The sequence below is a fragment of the Arctopsyche grandis genome, chromosome 2 (assembly GCF_051622035.1).
Source record: "Arctopsyche grandis isolate Sample6627 chromosome 2, ASM5162203v2, whole genome shotgun sequence".
NCBI lineage: Eukaryota > Metazoa > Arthropoda > Insecta > Trichoptera > Hydropsychidae > Arctopsyche > Arctopsyche grandis.
The window spans coordinates 29,666,802-29,687,708 of record NC_135356.1 but is presented as its reverse complement, the minus strand read 5'-3'; the positions used below and the strand labels follow the sequence as shown (position 1 = coordinate 29,687,708).

The 20,907-nt window shown below is 36.2% G+C and overlaps 1 protein-coding gene across 2 annotated transcripts; it reads left to right on the top strand.

Annotated features, from left to right (window-relative positions):
• Positions 1–1,863: 1,863 nt before the first annotated feature.
• LOC143922572 (uncharacterized) lies at positions 1,864–19,533 on the top strand. 2 transcript variants are annotated; one of them, XM_077445875.1, is made up of 4 exons: positions 1,864–2,027; positions 2,155–3,334; positions 12,741–14,883; positions 16,262–19,533. In XM_077445875.1, exons 1-4 carry the CDS (start codon positions 1,997–1,999, stop codon positions 19,163–19,165), a joined length of 6,258 nt encoding a protein of 2,085 aa, XP_077302001.1. In that variant the 5' UTR covers positions 1,864–1,996; the 3' UTR covers positions 19,166–19,533. The 2 variants fall into 2 exon arrangements, with proteins under 2 accessions (XP_077302001.1, XP_077302002.1); XM_077445876.1 differs by lacking the exons at positions 1,864–2,027; positions 2,155–3,334 and adding an exon at positions 7,405–8,901.
• Positions 19,534–20,907: the final 1,374 nt, after the last annotated feature.

Sequence of the window (20,907 nt, the reverse complement as noted above, 5' to 3'; positions counted from 1 at the left end):
CCAAAAACATTATTTCTGTTTGACTTGATTCACAAATTGTTATCACTTATTTCAATTCGATATGTCCAGAATCTTGGAAAAACAGAATAAACATAACACAGGCCACCAGTGTTTTTAAATATTGTTAAACGCATAACATTATATTGCGACATATTTCTAGAAATGAAGAAAAGTCGACTTATGCCACATTCAATTGCAACGGTTCTTGACCATTTTCAATGAGTTCACGTGGCTTTAAGAATGAAAGAAAAATGGACAAGAGAAGTGTTAAAATGTTACCCAAGAGAATTTAAAAGGGTAAAATTTTATACTTCTTATATGACCAAAATGCATATATAGTCATAGTTGATCACATCCGATTTTTTTTTTCAATATATAATTTTACATAAAATATTTCTGTAGTCAGTTTTATTGATTTCTTGGTTTTAGCCGGCTTCGCTCAGTATTTGTAATATCGGGAATTGGAACTGAAACAGTAATCGGGAATCGAAACTGAAAAAGGAATCGGGAATCAGAACTGAAATCGAAACTAAAATCGGAACTGAAATTGGAACCGAGAATTGGAACTGATATCAGAACCAGGAATCTAAAATTGGAATCAGAAATCGGAACTGAAATCAGAACTAAAATTGGAACCGGAATCAGAACTTAAATCGGAACTGAAACATAAATCGGGAATCGGAACTGAAACAAAAATTGAGAATTGAAACCGGAATAGAAATCGGGAATGGAAACTGAGATTGGAATCGGGAATCGGAACTGAAATCAGAATCGGGAATCGGATGATGCCACTTATGATACCTATAACACTTTCATAAATTTAATTTTTCTACCTATATTTTATAAATTTCAACAAATGGCTACATTTTTACAAGGTTTTTTTATTATTTTCATTGAAGTATTAATAAGCTATCCACTTTGGGAATGATTTGTAAAGAAAAATGCTTGCCGTTTTTTTCTTCATGTAACGTTTAGATAGCTTTTTTCATTCACAATTTTTGTCAAATATTTCAATACATTCATTCCTTTTAGAACACGGTAAGTCGGTCCAATTAAAAAAACCCAAAAATTTTATTAAAAAGTTATCTTTCTACATTTAATTCTTTTCTCTTTTCTTTGATTGATTTGTAGATTCAATTGAATCGAATGAGTGTACACGTTTACATATTTACTGTGGTCAATCCAACCCATCCCCGTTTCCCCCGATTGATCCATTTCTTCTCCTATTCTATTTTTCCAATATTTCCAATATTTTTATACTTTAGTTTAGTTATGTAATGTGCTATTTAATCATATTATAGCTTTCATTCTTTTCCTTTTCATTTGTTTATTTTGTATTTACCTTTTTCATTTGTTTTATATTTGTAAATTTCAATTTCTTCTTATATTCTATTTTATAACCTTTTCCAAATATTTTAATACTATAGTTTAATTATGCAATGTTCTACATATTTTGTCATGCCTTATAATCTTTACTTTTTAATTTGTTTTCCTTATATTTATCTTTTTCATTTTTGTAAAAATCTATTATTGGACTCGGATGTTACATATATTATTTATTTACTATTTGTTTTTTTATAAATATCTATGTACATCCTGTCTGTTGATTTTTATATAAATAAAATAAAAAATAAAATAAATACTCTATGAATGAACGACTCGTTTCACTTAATTTGTAAGTTGTGATTGGAAAGAATAATGATAATGATATGTTACATTACGGGTACATATTGTTTATTGAAATGTCGTAAACGAAAAAGAAGATATGTACATATATTTGTATGTCGAATTGGGCCCTGGATAGGATCGGTGCCCGTGACGCAAAGTAGTTCTAAAAGTAATGACGCGCTCAACGATATATTTAGCCATTCGTCGGGAGCCGTGCGCAGCCCATTGCCGACTCTCTCACGGTCTCCTCTAAACCATTTTCACCACCGTCAACTGTGTGATATTTTTGCCAAAAAATGACACATCCCCTCACGAGCCATGGTACGTAATGGACGCTGGACCAGTACAAGCGGAGCGAGGTAAACAGCCACACACTAACCTAACCAAACCCCTCACACCCTAACCAAACCGGACCAATCCGTCCGTTTCACATGTTGTCTCACACAACCGTGTTATTCTAAAGAGATATGCCGTACTCTTTGCCAGAAAAACGACAGCCGTCAGCATCGCCGCCGGTGCCGATCAAAACCTATCAGTGGGAGGAGATAAAACGAGCTAGACAACAAGGAGGGTATCCTTGGACGTACTTGGACAAGCCACCGCTCGAGGGTGGCGAAATCACAGCCGAAGAAGTCTTGAGAGACACAGCCCCCAGAAACATGTCGAGGGACGCTTCAAGGGAGCGGAAAAGTCCGCAGGACGAGCCCCAGAAGATCCTCATGCTGGATTCGTCTCCCGGCAGCAGCAGGAAGCTGGCCGAAGGTGAGGAAGAGACAGCAGTTCACATACCCAACTTTTCAAAAGAAATATCACTCGATTCAGAAGAAGACTTCTTGGAAAAACTTACGCCGAGTGACATACTTCCAGATAATATCAGAGTGGAAGAAGCCAAAGTGACACTATCTCCCAAAGGAATTTTAAAACGGAAGCATCCTCCAAAGGTGACCGAACTACCCGTCGACGAATCGCCTCGCAATTCGAAATGCTGCCACCCGATCGTAGAAAAAATAAAGCACATCGCAGACAAGACGATGCACCACAAAAAGGACGCACCACCTAAGAAGTCCAAACCGGAGGAACAAAAGCAGGAGATAATAGTTTTGGATTGCTCTCCGGGTGCCGAACGGCGCGAAAGGAAGAAGGCTGCCGAGCTCGAAAAGGAGTTGGAAAATCATCAAGAGAAGACCATATCGCTCGTTATGAGCAGCGAGGATCTGAAGAAGAAAGATCACGTGTACGAGGATATGCTAGTTGACTCCGAGAAGAAAGTGAACGACGGCGACACCAAATCCGGTGATTCGAAGGATCCCAGTCTGTTGATAGACGAAACGATGGACGACGAGGAGAGCGTCCAGGAGAGTGTCACGAAAGTGAAGAGCATGTACGACACGGCAATGACGACGAACTCGCAAAAGGACAGCGACGAGGACGAAGATAAGGGAGTGGTCCTCGAGGTGGACGACGTCGTTGCAGATCCTTCGAAGGAGAAGAGAGACACTGGAAAGGGCTCGCCGAATTTGACAATTACCGACATCACCGACGAAGATCAGCTGGTCCACGACGACAAGAAGGTCCACTTCCAAGTCGGTGACGAACAGACGAACTCGACGCCACCCAAAAATTCTTCAGACGACGAAGGGGTTGAAGATTTTTGGTCTAAAATAGGGTACGTATCCATTGTCGTTTCGTTTCGGTTACCAGCGAAACGCGCTATTCTCGGATATTGTTATTTACACGCGTAGCCGCGATTATTTTCAGCAATGACAATCTCAATGTTTAAATATAAGATTTGCAGATCAATACGTTTCACTTATATAATGCGAATTTTACTTACTTTAACAAAACCGTCATAAACAATGACAGATGGATCAATTCACCATCATCACCCAATCCTCGATAACTCTTATAAATCTTTATTAAAAACATTAACACATTACATATGTATGTAGTTCCAAAGCTTCAATTCTAAACTATCTACATATGTACATTCCAATAAATAGCTGACAATGGAAACACATAATCAGCATTTAAGTTGCATAGTTGATTAATGGCTTTCCAATGCAAACTACTACCATTGAACAAATACTTATGGGAATGTAGATAGTTAACAAATTTTGCCTATAAACTAAAGATTTAATATTTTAAATTAAATTTGGAAATATATACCTTCTTGTATTTTAAAAGAGGATTTGTCATGATGGTTAATTTGTAATGATATCACTAACCTAAAATCAACATGTTGATGGCTTGGTGTACAGATATTGTATGTCCATTTCTGAATTTTTATCGAGTTTTGTTGATGTTGGAATAATTCAGGTTTTTCCTTTCAATGTAATTTTTGTGGTATACATACATTACCTTGAAAATAAAAACCTGAACTTGGTGCAAAGAAATCAATGCACCAAGCCATCGATATAATATAATGATGAATACATACATAATATACGTATCGTTTTTTTTTTTTTTTGAGTAACGTAATAATAATATGTATAAGAACAGATGTATGATGTCTAAAATCGACGCAAAAACAATGTAGAAAATATTTTGAGAATTTCATCTGTGTATTTATAATAAAAAGCGTGGAAACTTTGCATAATATGTATGTGTAATAAACAACATTTAACAGCATAAACCATAATATTAAATTAGACAAATAACAAATATACATATATGTTTGTACCTTTAAATATATATGTATATAAAATACTATGTAAATAGTATAGAAAACATGTGCTTTCAGATTGTGAATGTTTCCATGCACATTTGCATGCATTATAAATCCAATTTTTTCACTTGTTTGTGTTTTTTGTTGGCTTTCAGTGCTTTCGTGAACATCAAAAGACATTTTAGTTTACTTTTTTCCCCTCTCATCTCATTTTATGATTCTGTTGTGGGGGAAATTTAGACGCATGTATTTTTGTCGCGGTTGATTTTGAATATTATTTCGAACGCGTTGACCTCATTTATAACCACCAAAATAATGCAGCCCTTGAAAACATCATCTATAAATCACTGTTTACATCTGCAGCGGCGAATTTATGTACATATGTATGTGTGTATGGTGTGCGCGTGTTTTGCTATTGCGAAAAATTGCGATTTTTTTCGTATGTGAGCGTCTCATATTATTATTATTATCATTGAAAAATTTGCAAGTTTGTACTTTTTTTTTAATTATTTCGTATGTGTGTATGTGCGTTTTGAATCGAAGCCAACTTATATGTAGCTGTGCGGAAAATGAAAGAAAATTTCAACCATCGTTCGCGAATGAAATTGTTTTGATTTCAATTATAATACCTGAATTTAATTCGAATGCGTCGCATCTCAAAATTCTTCACAATGTTTGCATGTGTATACCTACTGTAAACATGTAGGTATATTTGCTTTGCCAATTCGTTTAATAAATGTTTGATTCACCACTTCCTTGTTAACTTGTTAACTATTCGATTAGCTTTGTATTTGTTTCGTGAAAAATAATTGTTTTCGTTTGAATTCGTAATGGGATGAAACATTTAACTTGTATTGAATAAACATTGAGTGAAAAGTTAGAAATCGAAAACGTTTAATTTACAATTTTACAACCGAAAAATTGACCTTGAAATTGTAATAATAACAATTTTTAATAAAATCATAAGCGCACTGAAAAAAATACATTCGTAAACATAAATATTTTCGTGCAAAAATTTGACCTTGAAATGGTAATTTATGTGAATGATTCATTGTTTTGAAATTTTGTTGTTATTTACTTTGTAATGTATTGTTTTTATAATCACCGTGGTTCTCAATCGATAGTGATCGTGTTTTTAGTACAGCAAAATCTCTTACATATAATATTTTGATTTTTAAATGCTTTTTATTATTACGATATTATGTTCACAATACATCTTATATCTGTTTTAATAGCTACTGATCTACTGATCATTTTCTATTTTACAATTTAATTTTATTTGGTTAGTAATCATAGTATTATATTATTCTAATGTTAATGTACGGCAAAATAGGAAAAAGAACTCAAAAACCTATTAAATATATATAATATGAAAGTGAAGTAAATATATACATAAATGTATGTACATATGTACATACATTAGGGTGCATCTTAAACAGCGAATTTTGGAATTTGGAAACACCTCTCATTGAAAAAGATGTTCTATATCATGGGGGGATCCGTATTTATTTTAGTTCGACTTTATTAGTTTTTTTTTTATATGGAATAATTCGTACCAAATATATAAAATATATAAATAACCTATTAAAAAATAAACGAATATAATAAAATATTTATTTGGAATCACAACTAATTCATATACATATAAACTCAAACAACTTCTTCAAATTTAATTATCAAATGTTTAAAAAAATGTACATGTATTTTCATTTACGTTGTGCATGTACATATATGAAAACGTGCAAGTGAATTAAAATGTATGCACACATATTTACATAGGTATATTTTTCCATTTCAAATTACAGTTATTGTTTACATCTTATTGAAAAACAAAAAAAGTGTTTTAAATAAATTAAATTTAGAATTTTTATCATCTCAATTTTCACGTTTAAAACAATTATAATGTTCGTTGTTTTCCAAAGTAGCAAGAAAATCTGGTCTTCAAAGGTTTAAATGCTAAGATTTAAATATAATTTTCATTTATTATTCATTTTACTTGCAAGACGCTTTCAAATAAAAAATAAGTCCACTTAAAAACCATTATTTTGTTTTTTACAATATTTCATATAAAAATACGGTCAACGTTTGTTTGTATTATAAATATTTATAAAAACATCAATATATCATAATTACACCAAATTTAAATTAATAAATACAGCCTCCTTGAAGGAAAATCTCATTCGAAAAAAAAAATCAGTGATTTTTTTTACTGTAGACCAATCAATAAACAATCCCAGAAGTGTCTTCAATATTAAAACCAATAATAATTGAAATAATTTTATTTTAAATTAAAAATTCATAAAAAAAATATTGCGAACACGAAAAAAGCACATCTAAAAATACATAAAAACACCCAATATAACCTTTATTGTAACTTTCAACTTAAAAATATGTATAAAATTAGATTTCAATATATAAAAGCTCAGAATCTATTGATTATGTTCCGAATTTTACATGAATTTATATTATATCATCCTTTCGCGACCCTAGGTTTTAAGTAATATTAAGTAATAATTACATTAATTTAAGCCGGGATCACAAATTTTATTGAAATCTTTATCATCATTGAATTTCTACAAGTATACATATTACATACATACATATTTTTATTTCATATAAAGATATTCCACTAAGATTGTCATTTCGGGTGGGATTATAATTATGATTGAAATCTTAATGATCATTGTATACACATATATGTTTACATACGAGCAAAATCCGGTGTTTCCCGCGTTTTTTCGAAAGGGGACGTTGTCATATGTCTGTGTCAATATTGAGGAAGGTGGAAGGCAAGCCCAACCGGCCTTGTTTTGTACAAACTCGGCCCTCGGTCAGTACAATGCGGCCCGAGGCAAACCAGACAAGGTTGGACGTTCCTGGGCGATATCTCCTCCTTTAAACTCCTTTAATACCTCCGTATTTTAATATAAAATACGTTGTAAATATACGAAATACGAAAAATGCACTCTCGAGACATCCAAACTTTAAAAGATGCTCAAGGAGAACTTACGCAATATAATTCCACAAAAAAGCATCAAAGCGTATTTTTATTATTACTAGCCTCTTCTTACTCCGATCGTTTTCAAACTTTGCCATTTTGCTTGGTTTGGTCATCAATTCAATATGGAAATGAAGTCCGCCATTATGATGGTCAAAAATAATCGTTAAAGACACGTTTGAAAATCATCTTTCTCGGTGACGTCTATTGTCCACATATTGCATTTGTCCACACTGTTTCGATCGTTTTTTCCCTTTTTGCCACCCTTTTAATTGCTTAAACGTCTATAACCTTTTCTTTTTTCACTCTATCTTCTTCTATATACATCCGGATAATATATATCCGGAAAGATTATTGTGAAAAAAAATCGCCCAAAAACGGGAACGGAAACGATAAAAACGGGAATGAGTGTCATTGCAACGCTATAATTTCAAATATTTTCGCGTCGCGACCAACGTATTCACTGCCTGCGTTCTTCCGACAAATGGGAACGGGAACGGGAACGAGAACGGGAACGGGAACGGGAACGAGAACGGGAACGGGAACGGGAACGGGAACGGGAACGGGAAAGGGAATGGGAACGGGAATTGCATGCGTTATTGTGGCATTGCCACGCAACGCAACGCAAAAGATGCTCAAGAAGAACTAACGCAGTAGAATTCCACAAAAAAACGTCAAGGGGTTTGTGTATGTTATCCGAGGGTGCTTATCTTTTTTTGTGTAATGCTATTGCGAAAGTTCTTTTTGAGGGCCTTTGAAAATTAGGACTTAATAACTTGAAAATTAGGAAAATTAGGACGAAACTGCGCCACTATTCAGTGCAATTTAGTGGATCTTTCCGGGAACCTTTCCATGGTGATCGGAAAAATGCACTCTCGAGACATCCAAACTTTCAAAGATGCTCAAGGAGAACTAACGCAATAGAATTCCACAAAAAAAAAACATCAAGCGGTAGTCGTATGTTATCTGAGGGTGGTAACCTTTTTTTGAGAAATTCTATTGCGTAAGTTCTTTTTGACCGCCTTTGAAAATTCGGACTTCTCGAAACTGCGCTACTATTCAGTGCAATTTAGTGCATTTTTCCGGGAGCCCGTTCTGCTCAATTGTAGTCGCGTTTTGTAAATTAGTATTAATTTTAATTATAAATTAATGTGTGGAGGCGCGCTGAAGAGTGCAATGAATAATGCAGTCGTCCTTAGAGCGTCACGGATCCAGGGCCGTGCGAGCGGTACTAAAAATATGCGAAAAAAATAGCGGGCAAATATAAATAAACGAGAGGAGCGTGGAGTGAGGAATGAGCGAGTGAGAATTAGAGCGATCTCTGAAGTGGCGGGCGGCGGGCGGTTCGGCTGGGGGCTGCGATGCAGCAGGCGGGGCTACGGCGCTGGACATCGGAGGGCGGCACCCCCCGCCGTACGCCCCTGCGCCCCTCTAGAGAGGGCAGCGCCCCCTCGGTCTCCTTAGACGTCAGGTGTGGCTGTCAGTTCTACCAGAGCGATGCTCTCCTGCCCGACAGACAACACAGGCCCGCCCTCCCCGCAAGCCGCCAGGCGGTTGCCCGCCCGACCAGGTACACGGCTATTTGCGATGCGCAAGCGCAGGAATAGACGCCGCCCGGGGCGATCGGATGCCCCGTTGCGTAACCTTCATACATAAATAACAGCCTGTATTGTTTCGTTAAATTGACACGTGTTGCACTTGTGCGCTAAACTACTACTGTATCCTTCCGTTGTCTTTATATTTTATGTTTATCAATTAATCAGTTAAGTTGCGTAATTAACTAATTGCGATTAAACAGATTACTCCAAAGCGACGAGTGTGCTAAACAGATTAAAATGGAAAAGAGTACATGAACATAAATAGAGAAAAATAGATAAACATGACGCAAGTGGTGCAGTGAATGACGAGAGATGTGACAAATGTCAATGGCACCATATGCGTTACATACACACACACACACAGCGATTTCACTTCCAGAAGGCGTATTTTAAATTTTTCATGGGGACTGTATTAGTTTGTCTGTCACAGTGAAAGTATATATCAAGTGAAAATATATTTTACTGACGTTTCGGTGAAATCATAACCAGTTACATCTTCAGGGTTGGTTTTATTAATTTAAGATTAGATTGTTAGTGTTGGTATTATTTAAGGGTTAGAAACTGTTAGGTTAAGTAAGAGTTGGCCCTATGCATTTAATATTGGGTTGTTAGGGCTAAATTTATTTAGAGTTAAACGTTGTTAATTCATTGTTTGATACATTTTCACTGCTTGAATTGGTGAAAATATGCTTTCACTGTAACATATCGATTATTTCAAATACATATAAATTTTTGTCAGACATTGACAAAGATCGGAGTTGGAAGGATGCTTATCAAACAATAGACCGCTCCATTTGTGACCAAAGCAAGACTGAAAAAAAAACATGTTTTTTCTAAGAATTTAATAATATTGAACCATTTTTGTGCGAAAAATATCCGTCGAAAGTCGATCTCTGACAATGCTATGATTGACAATGCGCACGAACTTGTTTTCCAACACATTCGATTCAATGCGATATACCAGTTTCGGATTCTATTCAAATTTTTGATAATATTAATAAACTGTTGATAATATTAAATAAATTAATATTATCAACAACTTGTGGTTCATCTTTGCCTCACGTCTGTTGTGAGATATTTCGTTTGCTTTATCTTCACTTTCCAAATCATAATTATTGGTTAATTGAAGAAGATTGTTCATCTTATATTTTCCATAGTAATACATATATAAATTCGCTTAGCAGGTCACTAATAAACAAAACGTTCTGTTTGATAGGCAAAAAAAAAGGTCATGGAAACAGGTGACCGGAAAAATGCACTCGTGATAGTTACACTCTCGAGACATCCAGACTTCGAAAGATGCTCAAGGAGAACTAACGCAGTAGAATTCCACAAAAAAGCGTCAAGGGGTATTTGTATTTTATCCGAGGGTAGCCTTTGTTTGTGGAATTCTAATGCATAAGTTCTTTTTGAGCGCTTTTGAAAATTCGTACTTCTCAAAACTGCGCCACTATTCAGTGCAATTTAGTTCATTTTTCCGGGAACAATTTTGCCAGTAAAGAAATATCGAGTGATTTAGTAATTTTAAAGTGACACATTTTAATGATGTAAATCGAAATATAAAATACGCCTTCATCCGATAAAATATGTAAAATTGTACAACCAATCCATATTCGATTCCAAGCTTCACAGACTTCACAATGTGAAAAATTATCTAGCTCTTACGATGTTTTTATTGTATTAAGAAATTTTACAATCTCGTGCTTTTTTCATAAAATGGATTATGGTTCTTATTTTGTAAAGATTATTGTCAGTTTAAATCGTAAAAATGTGACAGTATTTGGTTTATTGGAAATCCAGATTTTGCCACAGATGATACGATTACTAAATAGAACCAAATATGTTTTTCGATATCGATCGGAATATAGCATGTTGCCAACAATTAAAATATGACACTATTTTGAAGACTTGCCAATGTGTTCTGATAGAATATAAAAATGGGAACAGAATTGCATTATTTAAGTAAAATCGTAAACTTGTCATCGTTGTGCTCCAAACACCGAACTGGCAGCCAAAAGGCAGCTTAAATCTCAAATTAAGCTTTTATGTCTTTCAAACTTAAATGCTTGACTTTATTATGGGAAAAAAATGTAATTCGCATGTGGGAACTTTCATTTGAAATCTTTGAAATTTTTCAACGGTTTGCATTTTTTTCATTTTGTTAATTGAAAAATTAGCTTAACTTTAAAAAATATATTGCACTGCGACTAACATGCGCTTAAATACATATATATTTATTATTTAAAATATTTATCATCATTATGCTGTAGCGATATAAACCAGAAGTATTATATTAATATATTATACCATCCTTCTGTGGTGTATTTCAATTATCAACATTAATGATTGCAATTCAAAGACGATTAATAAACAACAAAGTCAAAAATATTCATACATTTATGTATGAATAATATATATAAAAATGGACGCGATGTACATATGTATGTGGGTATGTACATATGTGATGGACGCATGGACAAGTATGGAGATTTCAAAACAACAAATTTTAGAATACCGGGAGTATACGCTATGCATAGGGATGTGGCGTGACTCACTGATCGAGGAGAATTAGAGGGGGTGTGGTGCGTCTGACATGTGCTCCTGATATTGAGCGAGTTGGAATGGGTGGCGTCAGCGTCAGATGCATGGGAGCGTACACGTTTTAATACGCGCCTATAAATTATGTACCTTACACTACATTTACATATATATAACATTTAACTTTATTTTAATTCGAGTATTAATTCCTTTCCGAAGCCACCAGTTGAAATCAACGGGCACAACACTAGTGTATTATAATGTATGTGTGTGCAAATTTTTAAATTTATCCACATCACTGGCGAAATTCTTTTACATACAAATATATGTATATACGTATGTATGTATGTATGTAGGTACTATAAACATTTTCTTTGCCCGTTTCATCGCTTTTGATTTTTTTTCTTTTATTCGCCTCTCATTTCCGCGATCGTTCGTTAATTATCGTTGCCAAAAATCTGATCTAATTCGAAAATATACCGCGATATTTATACATGAGTGTTTGGGGAATCGATTTACATATGTACTGTGTGGTCGTCTTTATAATTCCACTTAAATCGTTTTTGGACTAACTTATTATTATTGCAATTTGCATTTATTTGTATTTTCATATATAATATGTAATTGATGTATTTTTATTTATTATTATTGCATTTCATTCAATTTTTTTCATATACTGCTATTTATATAATATATCTGCATGCGATTGATTTTTTGTCATTAAAACAAAAATCGTCAGACTTGTCAAAATTTTTTAAAACAGAATGTCATTCTATTATCGGCACGAACTCTGCATAATAAAATGAGCAATGCAGTGACGTTTTCTTTTCACTATTTTGCACGTTATGTATGTATGTACATATGTAGACAGTGAGGGTATTTGAATTTGATACATGTGTATTTTTAATTTATAGATAAATTACAAAAATACCCTAAATGGCTACATAACTATGAATCAACAACATCGATTGAACATGTGTACCTTAAAATACTGTATTAATCAGATAGTATGACTAAAGCTGGCCATGCATGCACAGATTTGTCTGCAGACAAGTCTCTTGAGGGATTTCTGACTATCATATAGCTAAATAAACTTTTGGCAGACAAGTGAGAAACCGCTATTTCAGATAAATATGTCTGCCGACAAATCTCTGCGCGGATGAGTGCTTTTTGTACCATTGGCAAATCTGACGAATGCGGTCTAAAATTCTTTTGAACTGAATGGAATATTTCCCGATTGGGCATGAATTAACATTTTTATTGATGCTTTCAGTGATCATGAATACGAACCGATCGGCAAGCCGATTTCGGAGAAGGCTTTAGGGGCTTCGGAGCCTCCGAAGCCCCCAGAACCCATGGTGCCCCCCGCGCCCTCCACTACCCCGCCACCCCCTTCCGTCTTCGTCTCGGAGCCTGAGCTGGCTCCCAAGGCAGATGATGATGCCTCCAGCACCACCTCTCACGAGAGGCACATGCTAAGGCCCTCGACAGAAGACGACCACACGAATATGGAGTTCGAAGGAGATGACACTGAGCCACCATCATCCAGCATGGCTCTCCAGAAACAACTCGAGGACAGGTACTTCGTCAACACACCAACTACCACCGAATCCAGAACAGACTGCGAGGTCAGCACCAGCCAGGTGGAATCGTCAGCTCTGGAGAATCTACCATTGAAGCGCGAGAACAGAAAAAGGAGCATGGTAGGCGAGGAAGCTTCAAAGTTGCATCAGAAACTCAAAACCCAAACGGGACGCCTCAAAACCAAATTAAAAACCATTAAAAAACCTCAATTCAACATGCCCGAGCGACCCAAGTTCAACATGCCGGAAAGGCCTAAATTCAACATGCCGGAAAGACCCAAATTTAACATGCCAGAAAGGCCTAAATTCAACATGCCCGAGAGGCCTAAATTCAACTTCCCGGATCGCCCCAAGTTCAATCTTCCCGATCGCCCTAAATTCAACATGCCCGAACGTCCCAAGATCAACCTGCCCGAAAGGCCCAAGTTTCGCATGCCGGACAGGCCTAAATTCCTCGAAAAGACCAAGTTCACTCTGCCCGATAGGCCCAAGTTTACTATGCCCGACAAATCCAAGTTCAAGCTTCCTGACAGGCCCAAAATCAATTTTTCAGCGGCGTTCAGTCGCAACAAAGAGAACACTACCAAAGAAAAGACGGACCAATCGACAGATTCGACCTCCGGATCTAAAAAACGCATGATTGATTTTGACTTCAGGACCTATCCACGGTTTTCAAGGTTCAAAAAAGATAAAAAGGGCGGGAAAAGCACCAAAACTGAACGACCCGGTACTCCACCCCCGGGTTTTGCGACTGTACCGCGAGTGACAAAAGATCGACAGGCTGTGATGAGCACGTCACATTGGGAAGACATGTCTAGCAATATGTCATCGGAAGAGCCACGTCATTACGGCCTACCAAAAGACTATCCGACAGACAAAGATAACGACTTCGAATCGAAACTGGCCCAAGTCGACAAAGACTATAATCAAATGCAAGAAGAATATCAAAGAGAAAAACTGACAGGCGTGGAAAAAGTCAAACTAGAAAACGCCGAGCTTTGGAACGCTATGGAAAGAAGTTCTGCTCAAAGATTGGAACACAGAGGATCTTTACCTTTCTATATAACAGGAAATGAACAAAATAATGAAGAATTCGGCAACACAATAGAAAACGACGACGAATCTTCAGCCGCTTCAACAGGACATCATCGCAGAGGAGTCCTTGAAGAGATAGATAATGATGAATTCTTCCTGCGTCAAAAGGGAATTTCACAAGACAACATAGAAGTAGGAAAATATTTAAGCGATGAAATAAGAGATGCTTTCAGATCACCAGTAAATGCTTTGAATCAACTAGACGGCGTCACAGATAGAAATAACATGTACGATCAAAACCAAAACGAAGAAAGCTTCGATGACAACATAGACCAGACAGAACTGAACGAAGAAGTGGACCATTCACACGAGATCGACCACGATGACGGTTACTACACCTTCCCACCTGTGAGACCATCTAGGAGTAGAAAACAGAAAGTGCTCGAAAACAAAGACCAAGAGAACGACTCTTCTTTTTCAGAGGGTCAAAATATTCCAGCTCCAGCAATGTTCCAAGAGCCGCCAGTGGTCAAACAAGAAGTTGAAAAGAGTGAGGCGCCGAGAAAAAGCTTATTCTCCGGAAACAACTTCAAAGAACCCGAGATGTTGCAGAATTTGAACGAGTACGAAAACGAAATGGAGCAAACTAGAGATATCCCCACGATTCCCAAGAGGCGCAAGAAGACTTCAAACAAAGACTTCAACTATTCGGAAAACGGATCGCTTTTCAACGAACCGTACGAGGACGACAAGTGGATGAAGCCAACGGACCAAAACGATAGAATGATAGACGATGAGGTGAGAATTATAGTTTTCATATTCTTATAATTACAGAAAATTTGTACATATGTACAAAATATATGCTCATTTTAAGCATCATTTAAAATTACTATAGACATTATTTATTTTGTTTTCAACTACACATTATTGAAAATGTTCTCTGCTTATTATTAATTATTCATTTGTTTATAAAACAAATAATTTTAAAAATCAAATCGAAATTAATACTTGGTGATGAGCTACCTTGTTTTGTTGAGCATTTATATAATGTAATGATCTACAAATTCTGTATAAAAACAATTTAGAAGTTTTATAAAGCTTCATATTTATCCCCTTGACCATTAGAAAGACACAAAAAACTCACACATTTTTTTAATGCTAGTACTGAATGTTGATTAATTGATAAAGTTTCACAATTTATGCCATTAAAAGTTTGTATGTAGGTAAATTTTCATTAAATATCAGGCTTAAAGAAACCGAACAAAGATAGTTTGTTTAATTGATGCACCCGCGATGGCCAATTACATTTCGTTTCAGTTTCGCATTGCATTTTGATCGAGAAATACAACATTGTTCGTGCGTATAGCGGTCGGTAGAATTTGACTTTTAGTTTTTGTAAGTTTTGAGTTCGTGTTTTGAAATATTTACATTAATAAAATTTTAATATAAAATACGTCAGCTGTTGATATTATTAATTTATTTATAGAATACGTATATATTTTATATTAATGGAAATTTATATTCTTTAGACGATAAAAGTAATTTTTAACGTCATGTTATGGACAGCAAAAGTTACAGTAATATTATTAAAGACCTTGCGTTGGATTATATCGTAATAATATAATATATGTAATAATATAATATATGATTATATTGTAATAATATAATATAAGAAATAATTTAATAAAAATAAAGAAAATATTTCACGTCCTTACAATGTTAAAAAACATTGAACGAATGCGACAGCATTCTTGATTCTCGTAAGTTTCACGCTAATCGGATCGACTATGATTTATAATCAAAAACAATATTATCTTTAAATTCACCCGTATGTAAATTTTTACTTTAACTTGTGAAAAGGCGTGCTCAAAGTGATCCAATATTAATGTTTGATATGATTTTTTTTACTACGAGGTTTGCAAGTAAGTGTAACGGTATTATATTATGAGATCTATGAAAAAATATTAGAATACAAAAATAGTGTAAACGAAATTGTACACGCTGAATGAGTTGCATTGAAATTTGTGCAAATTAATACATTTCACAAACGGAAACATTTGCATTTCATAATGAAGCGGCGGCGAAAGCGAATCGCTTGTGAAATACATATCTCTTTCTTTTGCCATAAAATTTTTCACCTGCTTTAACAAATGCACGAAATTTTTTTTATTTTAAGATTATCGTTCATCGCATGGAATACGTCATGCCGAACATGGAGTCCGATTTGCCAGAAGAGTCCCCGGTGGCTCCAAGGAGGATGCGTTCGAGATCGCGTGGCTCCAGAGCTACGTCTGCTTGTGACGATGACAGGACATCTCGAGGTGCTGATTCCCTCACCTTGGACTCTCACAACCATTTGCCCACAGTCGACATAGAATGGAATCTGGATGACGGCCCTGATGATCCAGGATATGCCATAGTGGACAAAGTCGTCTCGCAAAAGAAGAATGAACCGCCTCCGAGACCACCAGCTCCAGTTCGCAGGAACCGATCTTTGAAGAGTCTGAGTTCTGACAGACAATTCTTCACAGTTCCGCGAGCCATCAAAGAATCCACACCACCCAAAAGACCTTCGAGAAACTACAGCACTCTTGGACCTTCAAGACCTCCAAGAAAAAAGTCCACGACTAGTCTCACTGATTTGAAAAGTATTCCTCAAGAAACTTCCAATTCAGACACTACCCAGTATGTTGAAATTGACGATGAAGAGTTTGACCCACACAAAGGTCTCAAATCTGGTGAGGTCATCAGTAAAATGAAAGATAGACCATTGCCACCTCCTCCAAGACCTCCTAGAGGTCCCAAAAGAAGTAAAGATCCTTCAGATAGAAGGGATGATGATATGAATTTCGAAGATTTAACGGTAGAAGTTGAAATGCCTCTTAACAACGGAAGCCTTGAAGACTTCAATGACAGAGTACCAAATGAAGACTTCGACTATAGAGTACCGATTGAAGATTTCAACGATAATATACTCACACATGATTACAACATGAAAGAATATGACAGGCGAGCGCCAATCGACGATTATGATCAAGAAGAAATCATCGAAATTGAAGTATCAACGCAGACAGATCCTCTGCCTGACGATTTCGATTATACAATAGGAATGGAAGAACCATTCATCGATAACGATAAAATAATCACAACACCACAAAACGAATTCCAAACCGACGACATTGATGTTGAAGAAAATTCAATTGATGCTGAAATTCTGTACAGAGGACTTCAACGCTTTAGGGAATCTTCCAGACCCAGTTCGAGAACGAGCAGACCTATAACTCCTGCGGAAAGACCTAAAACACCAATAGACCGACCCAAAACACCTCTGGATAGAATGTCACCCACTGCGATATTAGTCGAACGAAGAGTATCTAGTCCGACGAGAATAAATGAGCGTAACGTAATGGTGACAGAAGCATCTTTGATAGTCATGCCGATAGACGACCCAGATTCTTATGAATCTAAAACCATCAGCTCTCAGAAACCAATCCACCCAGACTCTTATGAATCCAAAACTATCAGCTCTCAAAAATATCCAATCCACCCAGAACCAGTCCCGAAAGAAAAACCATCAGAAATGTGGGAAGCGCTCAACGCCCAATACCCAGTACTACCATCAATGGATGTTGAGAATAGAATTTCAGAATGTGCGATCGAGAGACAAATAGTGCCAGAATCCTACCAACAGCAGCGAGTGCAAGAACCTTCCCAGCAGCAGATAGTACTAGAACCTTCCCACCAGCAGATAGTGCTAGAACCTTCCCACCAGCAGATAGTGCTAGAACCTCCCCAGCAGCAGAGAGTGCTAGAACCTTCCCTTCAGCAGAGAGTTTTAGAAGCCCCTCAGCAGCAAATAGAGCTAGAAGCTCTTCAACAGGAGATAGTGCAAGAACCTCCTCCACGGGAAATAATACGAGATGTTCCCCCACAGCAGGTAGTGCCAGAAGCTCCCAAGCAGCAGATGGTGCTTCCGAGTCCAGAATTGGAAGTCGTCAAAACCCAACGAATGCAAGTTTCCGATTTAGATGTCGAACGATTGAACGTGGCCGAGTTGCAAGCGTCGAGAATTTTGGTATCAGAGATCGAAGGACTATCGTTGCAAGTCACCGACATCAATTCTAAATCTGGCAACATCATTGTGAGAGGAATAGAACTCGCTCCTGGAATATTCGACGAAATATTACAAAAATTCGCACAAATGGCTCCACCTTCTGCTCCCATGTCGACGCAAACTCCAGCTGAAACCCAAACGAAATCTGACGTCACACAAGAAACCCAAACCGATTCCGTAGCTGAAGCTCCACAGAGAGCTCCTGAAATCCCACCACCACCTGCACCAGAATCAGTTTGTACATTAAAATCTCTACCACCTGTGAGTGCTCCTCAACCTCAACCTCCACCAGCCGTGTTCACCCCCGAACCTCCACCGCCTCCTGCAAATCTACCTGAGCCCCAAACTCCTTCAAACCCTCCCGAGCCACAAGTTCCTTCAAACATCCAACAACCTTTCGCAATACCAGCAGCTGCCCAAGAAGTAATCTTCGAACTTGGACCAAATGTGGAATTTTACGGTGAGGCACCAGAACGACCTCCTCTGCCTCACCTACCGCCAAACGTGTACCCACTGGCTTATTATCCGGAATACTCCATTCCGCCAAACTCGTTTTACCGATTGAGATCTCCACCAGATAGACCTCCCCCAGACTTTTCAGAAGGCGACCCTCCTCTACCTTCTTCGCGCAGAAGAAAGCACAAGCGAGAAGTCGTCTCCAGCTCCGACGAAGAGTACAGACCAGCTCCGAGGAGAGCTCCAGCTCGTTCCACGGAACCTTCAGTAGCTGAACTGTCCTCGCAGTTGTTCCGAGCCTGCCAAAACTCTGTTGGCAGGACAGCCCGATACATAATGTCGTACATAACCTCACAATTCGGTAGCGGAGAGAACAAGAAAGACATGCAGATGGCACTAGTCATAGTCCTGGTCATGATAGCTGGATTGATTCTGATCGGTGTTGGAGACGGAAGAACGGTCCACCACCATCACTGGGATTTTTTCAACCCACCGACCAATGATAATTAATCGCTCGAAACAAAGCTCAAATGAAAGATCATCGAGCGGCTTTTGATGACTATACCATATTTACGTTAGGCACTAATAATAATTGTTATACATTAAAATAGTATTAAGTAGTATATAGTGAGATTGGTTTAACAACTGTTGTTGTGGGGAAGTCCGCAAGTTTGCATTTTGTCCCGTCTCGTACTGAAATAATGTGCTGTTGATAATCAGCGTGCATTTGAGTCTTCTTCGTTTTTTTATTATTTATTTATTTATCTTTAACAATATACCTTAAATTGATTATATGTACATAAATGTATGTTGAAATTATATATTATATTACATTTTGCATTTGTTATCTTTTGAACAATTAAATTATTTATGTCGTTAACAAATACAATATTTTTTATTTATTCCACTTCACTTCATTTCAAACATTAAAATCATTTTTTTTTATCATCATCATTATACATATGTATGTTGAATATTAAATATAAATTATTTTTATATACAGAGTGTTATGAAGCTGCATAAGTGCAACGCCTTAAACATTTTGAGCCACACATTCTAGAAATCAGCATTTGAAAATAAACAATAAATAATTTTAACATATTGTTTTATTTGACAGTAGAAGTTAAAATTAAAGTCGCTTGTGAATGGCGGTCCTTGTTCGGCGCGCTTTTTCAATTTAGCTTTTACACCCTAATTCTGATAATTGGCGAGACATCGGCATGAGTGATATCTTAAAATAAAGGGCAATAATCATTCATGTTTTTAAAAAGGTTTTACCTCTTAAAGAAAATTTAGCTATTTTTTTAAATACAAAAAAAATATCAGTTTTATCCTACTTGTCAAATTTTTAAAAACCTATTGTGCCTCTCATATTTTTTTCTGTTGACACAGATGACTGTATTTGTTTTTATTTGATTGAATAAACATTAGAAAAACAAAAAAATAATAATTGACTAACATACCACTTTTGACTTCGGCAGTATCAGCATTTAACTGTGAGATTTTGGTGTTTTTACTAAAAATCTTTCAAAATAAAAATGAAAGACTTTGGACTGAGTGTGTGGCTCAAAATGTATGTGTGGCTCAAAATGTATGTGTGGCTCAAAATGTTCTAAACAATATGAGCTATCAATCCTTTAAGGCTTTGCACTTACCTGCACAACACCCCGTATATAATATTTATTACAAGACACAATTAATCAAAAGTTTTTCGCTTATACAACATTAAATCCATAAATAAATAAAATACTAAAACAAAAAATAATCTAGATTAAAGTAGCTTTCATATTAATGAAAAAAACATTGCAAAAGTTGAAAATTAGCACAATCATTTCGTACTGCATACATACATACATATTTACATACTTAACACAAACGGTGTATTTATTTGCTGACGCATTGATTTTATAAATGGATTACATTCAGACGTATGTATGTATGTATGTACATATGTAGGTATAATAACGACAATTGGCATGTGTCGAAAACTGCACGTATCATCATCATCGTCGTTGTCGTCGTCAAATCATCAACGAGGTAATAACGTTTTCGAGTAAGTGGTTAATTGATGGCGGACAATAATAACGCGATACGTTACATAAAACCCGTAACACTTCGCGGCTATCGCAATACGAATTACGTATCCGTGAGCAATATGAATACAAAAAATGAAGAAAAAAAAAAAAAATGGAACAAACTATACGGATGACGATACAGATAATACAATATCAGTGAAAGTTCGCTTATACTAT

What these genes read in the sequence shown, in the direction of transcription:
- LOC143922572 (XM_077445875.1), top strand. Translation starts at nt 1,997, where the DNA reads ATGGACGCTGGACCAGTACAAGCGGAGCGAG. An exon ending in ACCAGTACAAGCGGAGCGAG is followed by an intron (nt 2,028 to 2,154) that starts GTAAACAGCCAC and finishes ACTCTTTGCCAG; the next exon opens with AAAAACGACAGCCGTCAGCA. An exon ending in ATAGAATGATAGACGATGAG is followed by an intron (nt 14,884 to 16,261) that starts GTGAGAATTATA and finishes TTTTATTTTAAG; the next exon opens with ATTATCGTTCATCGCATGGA.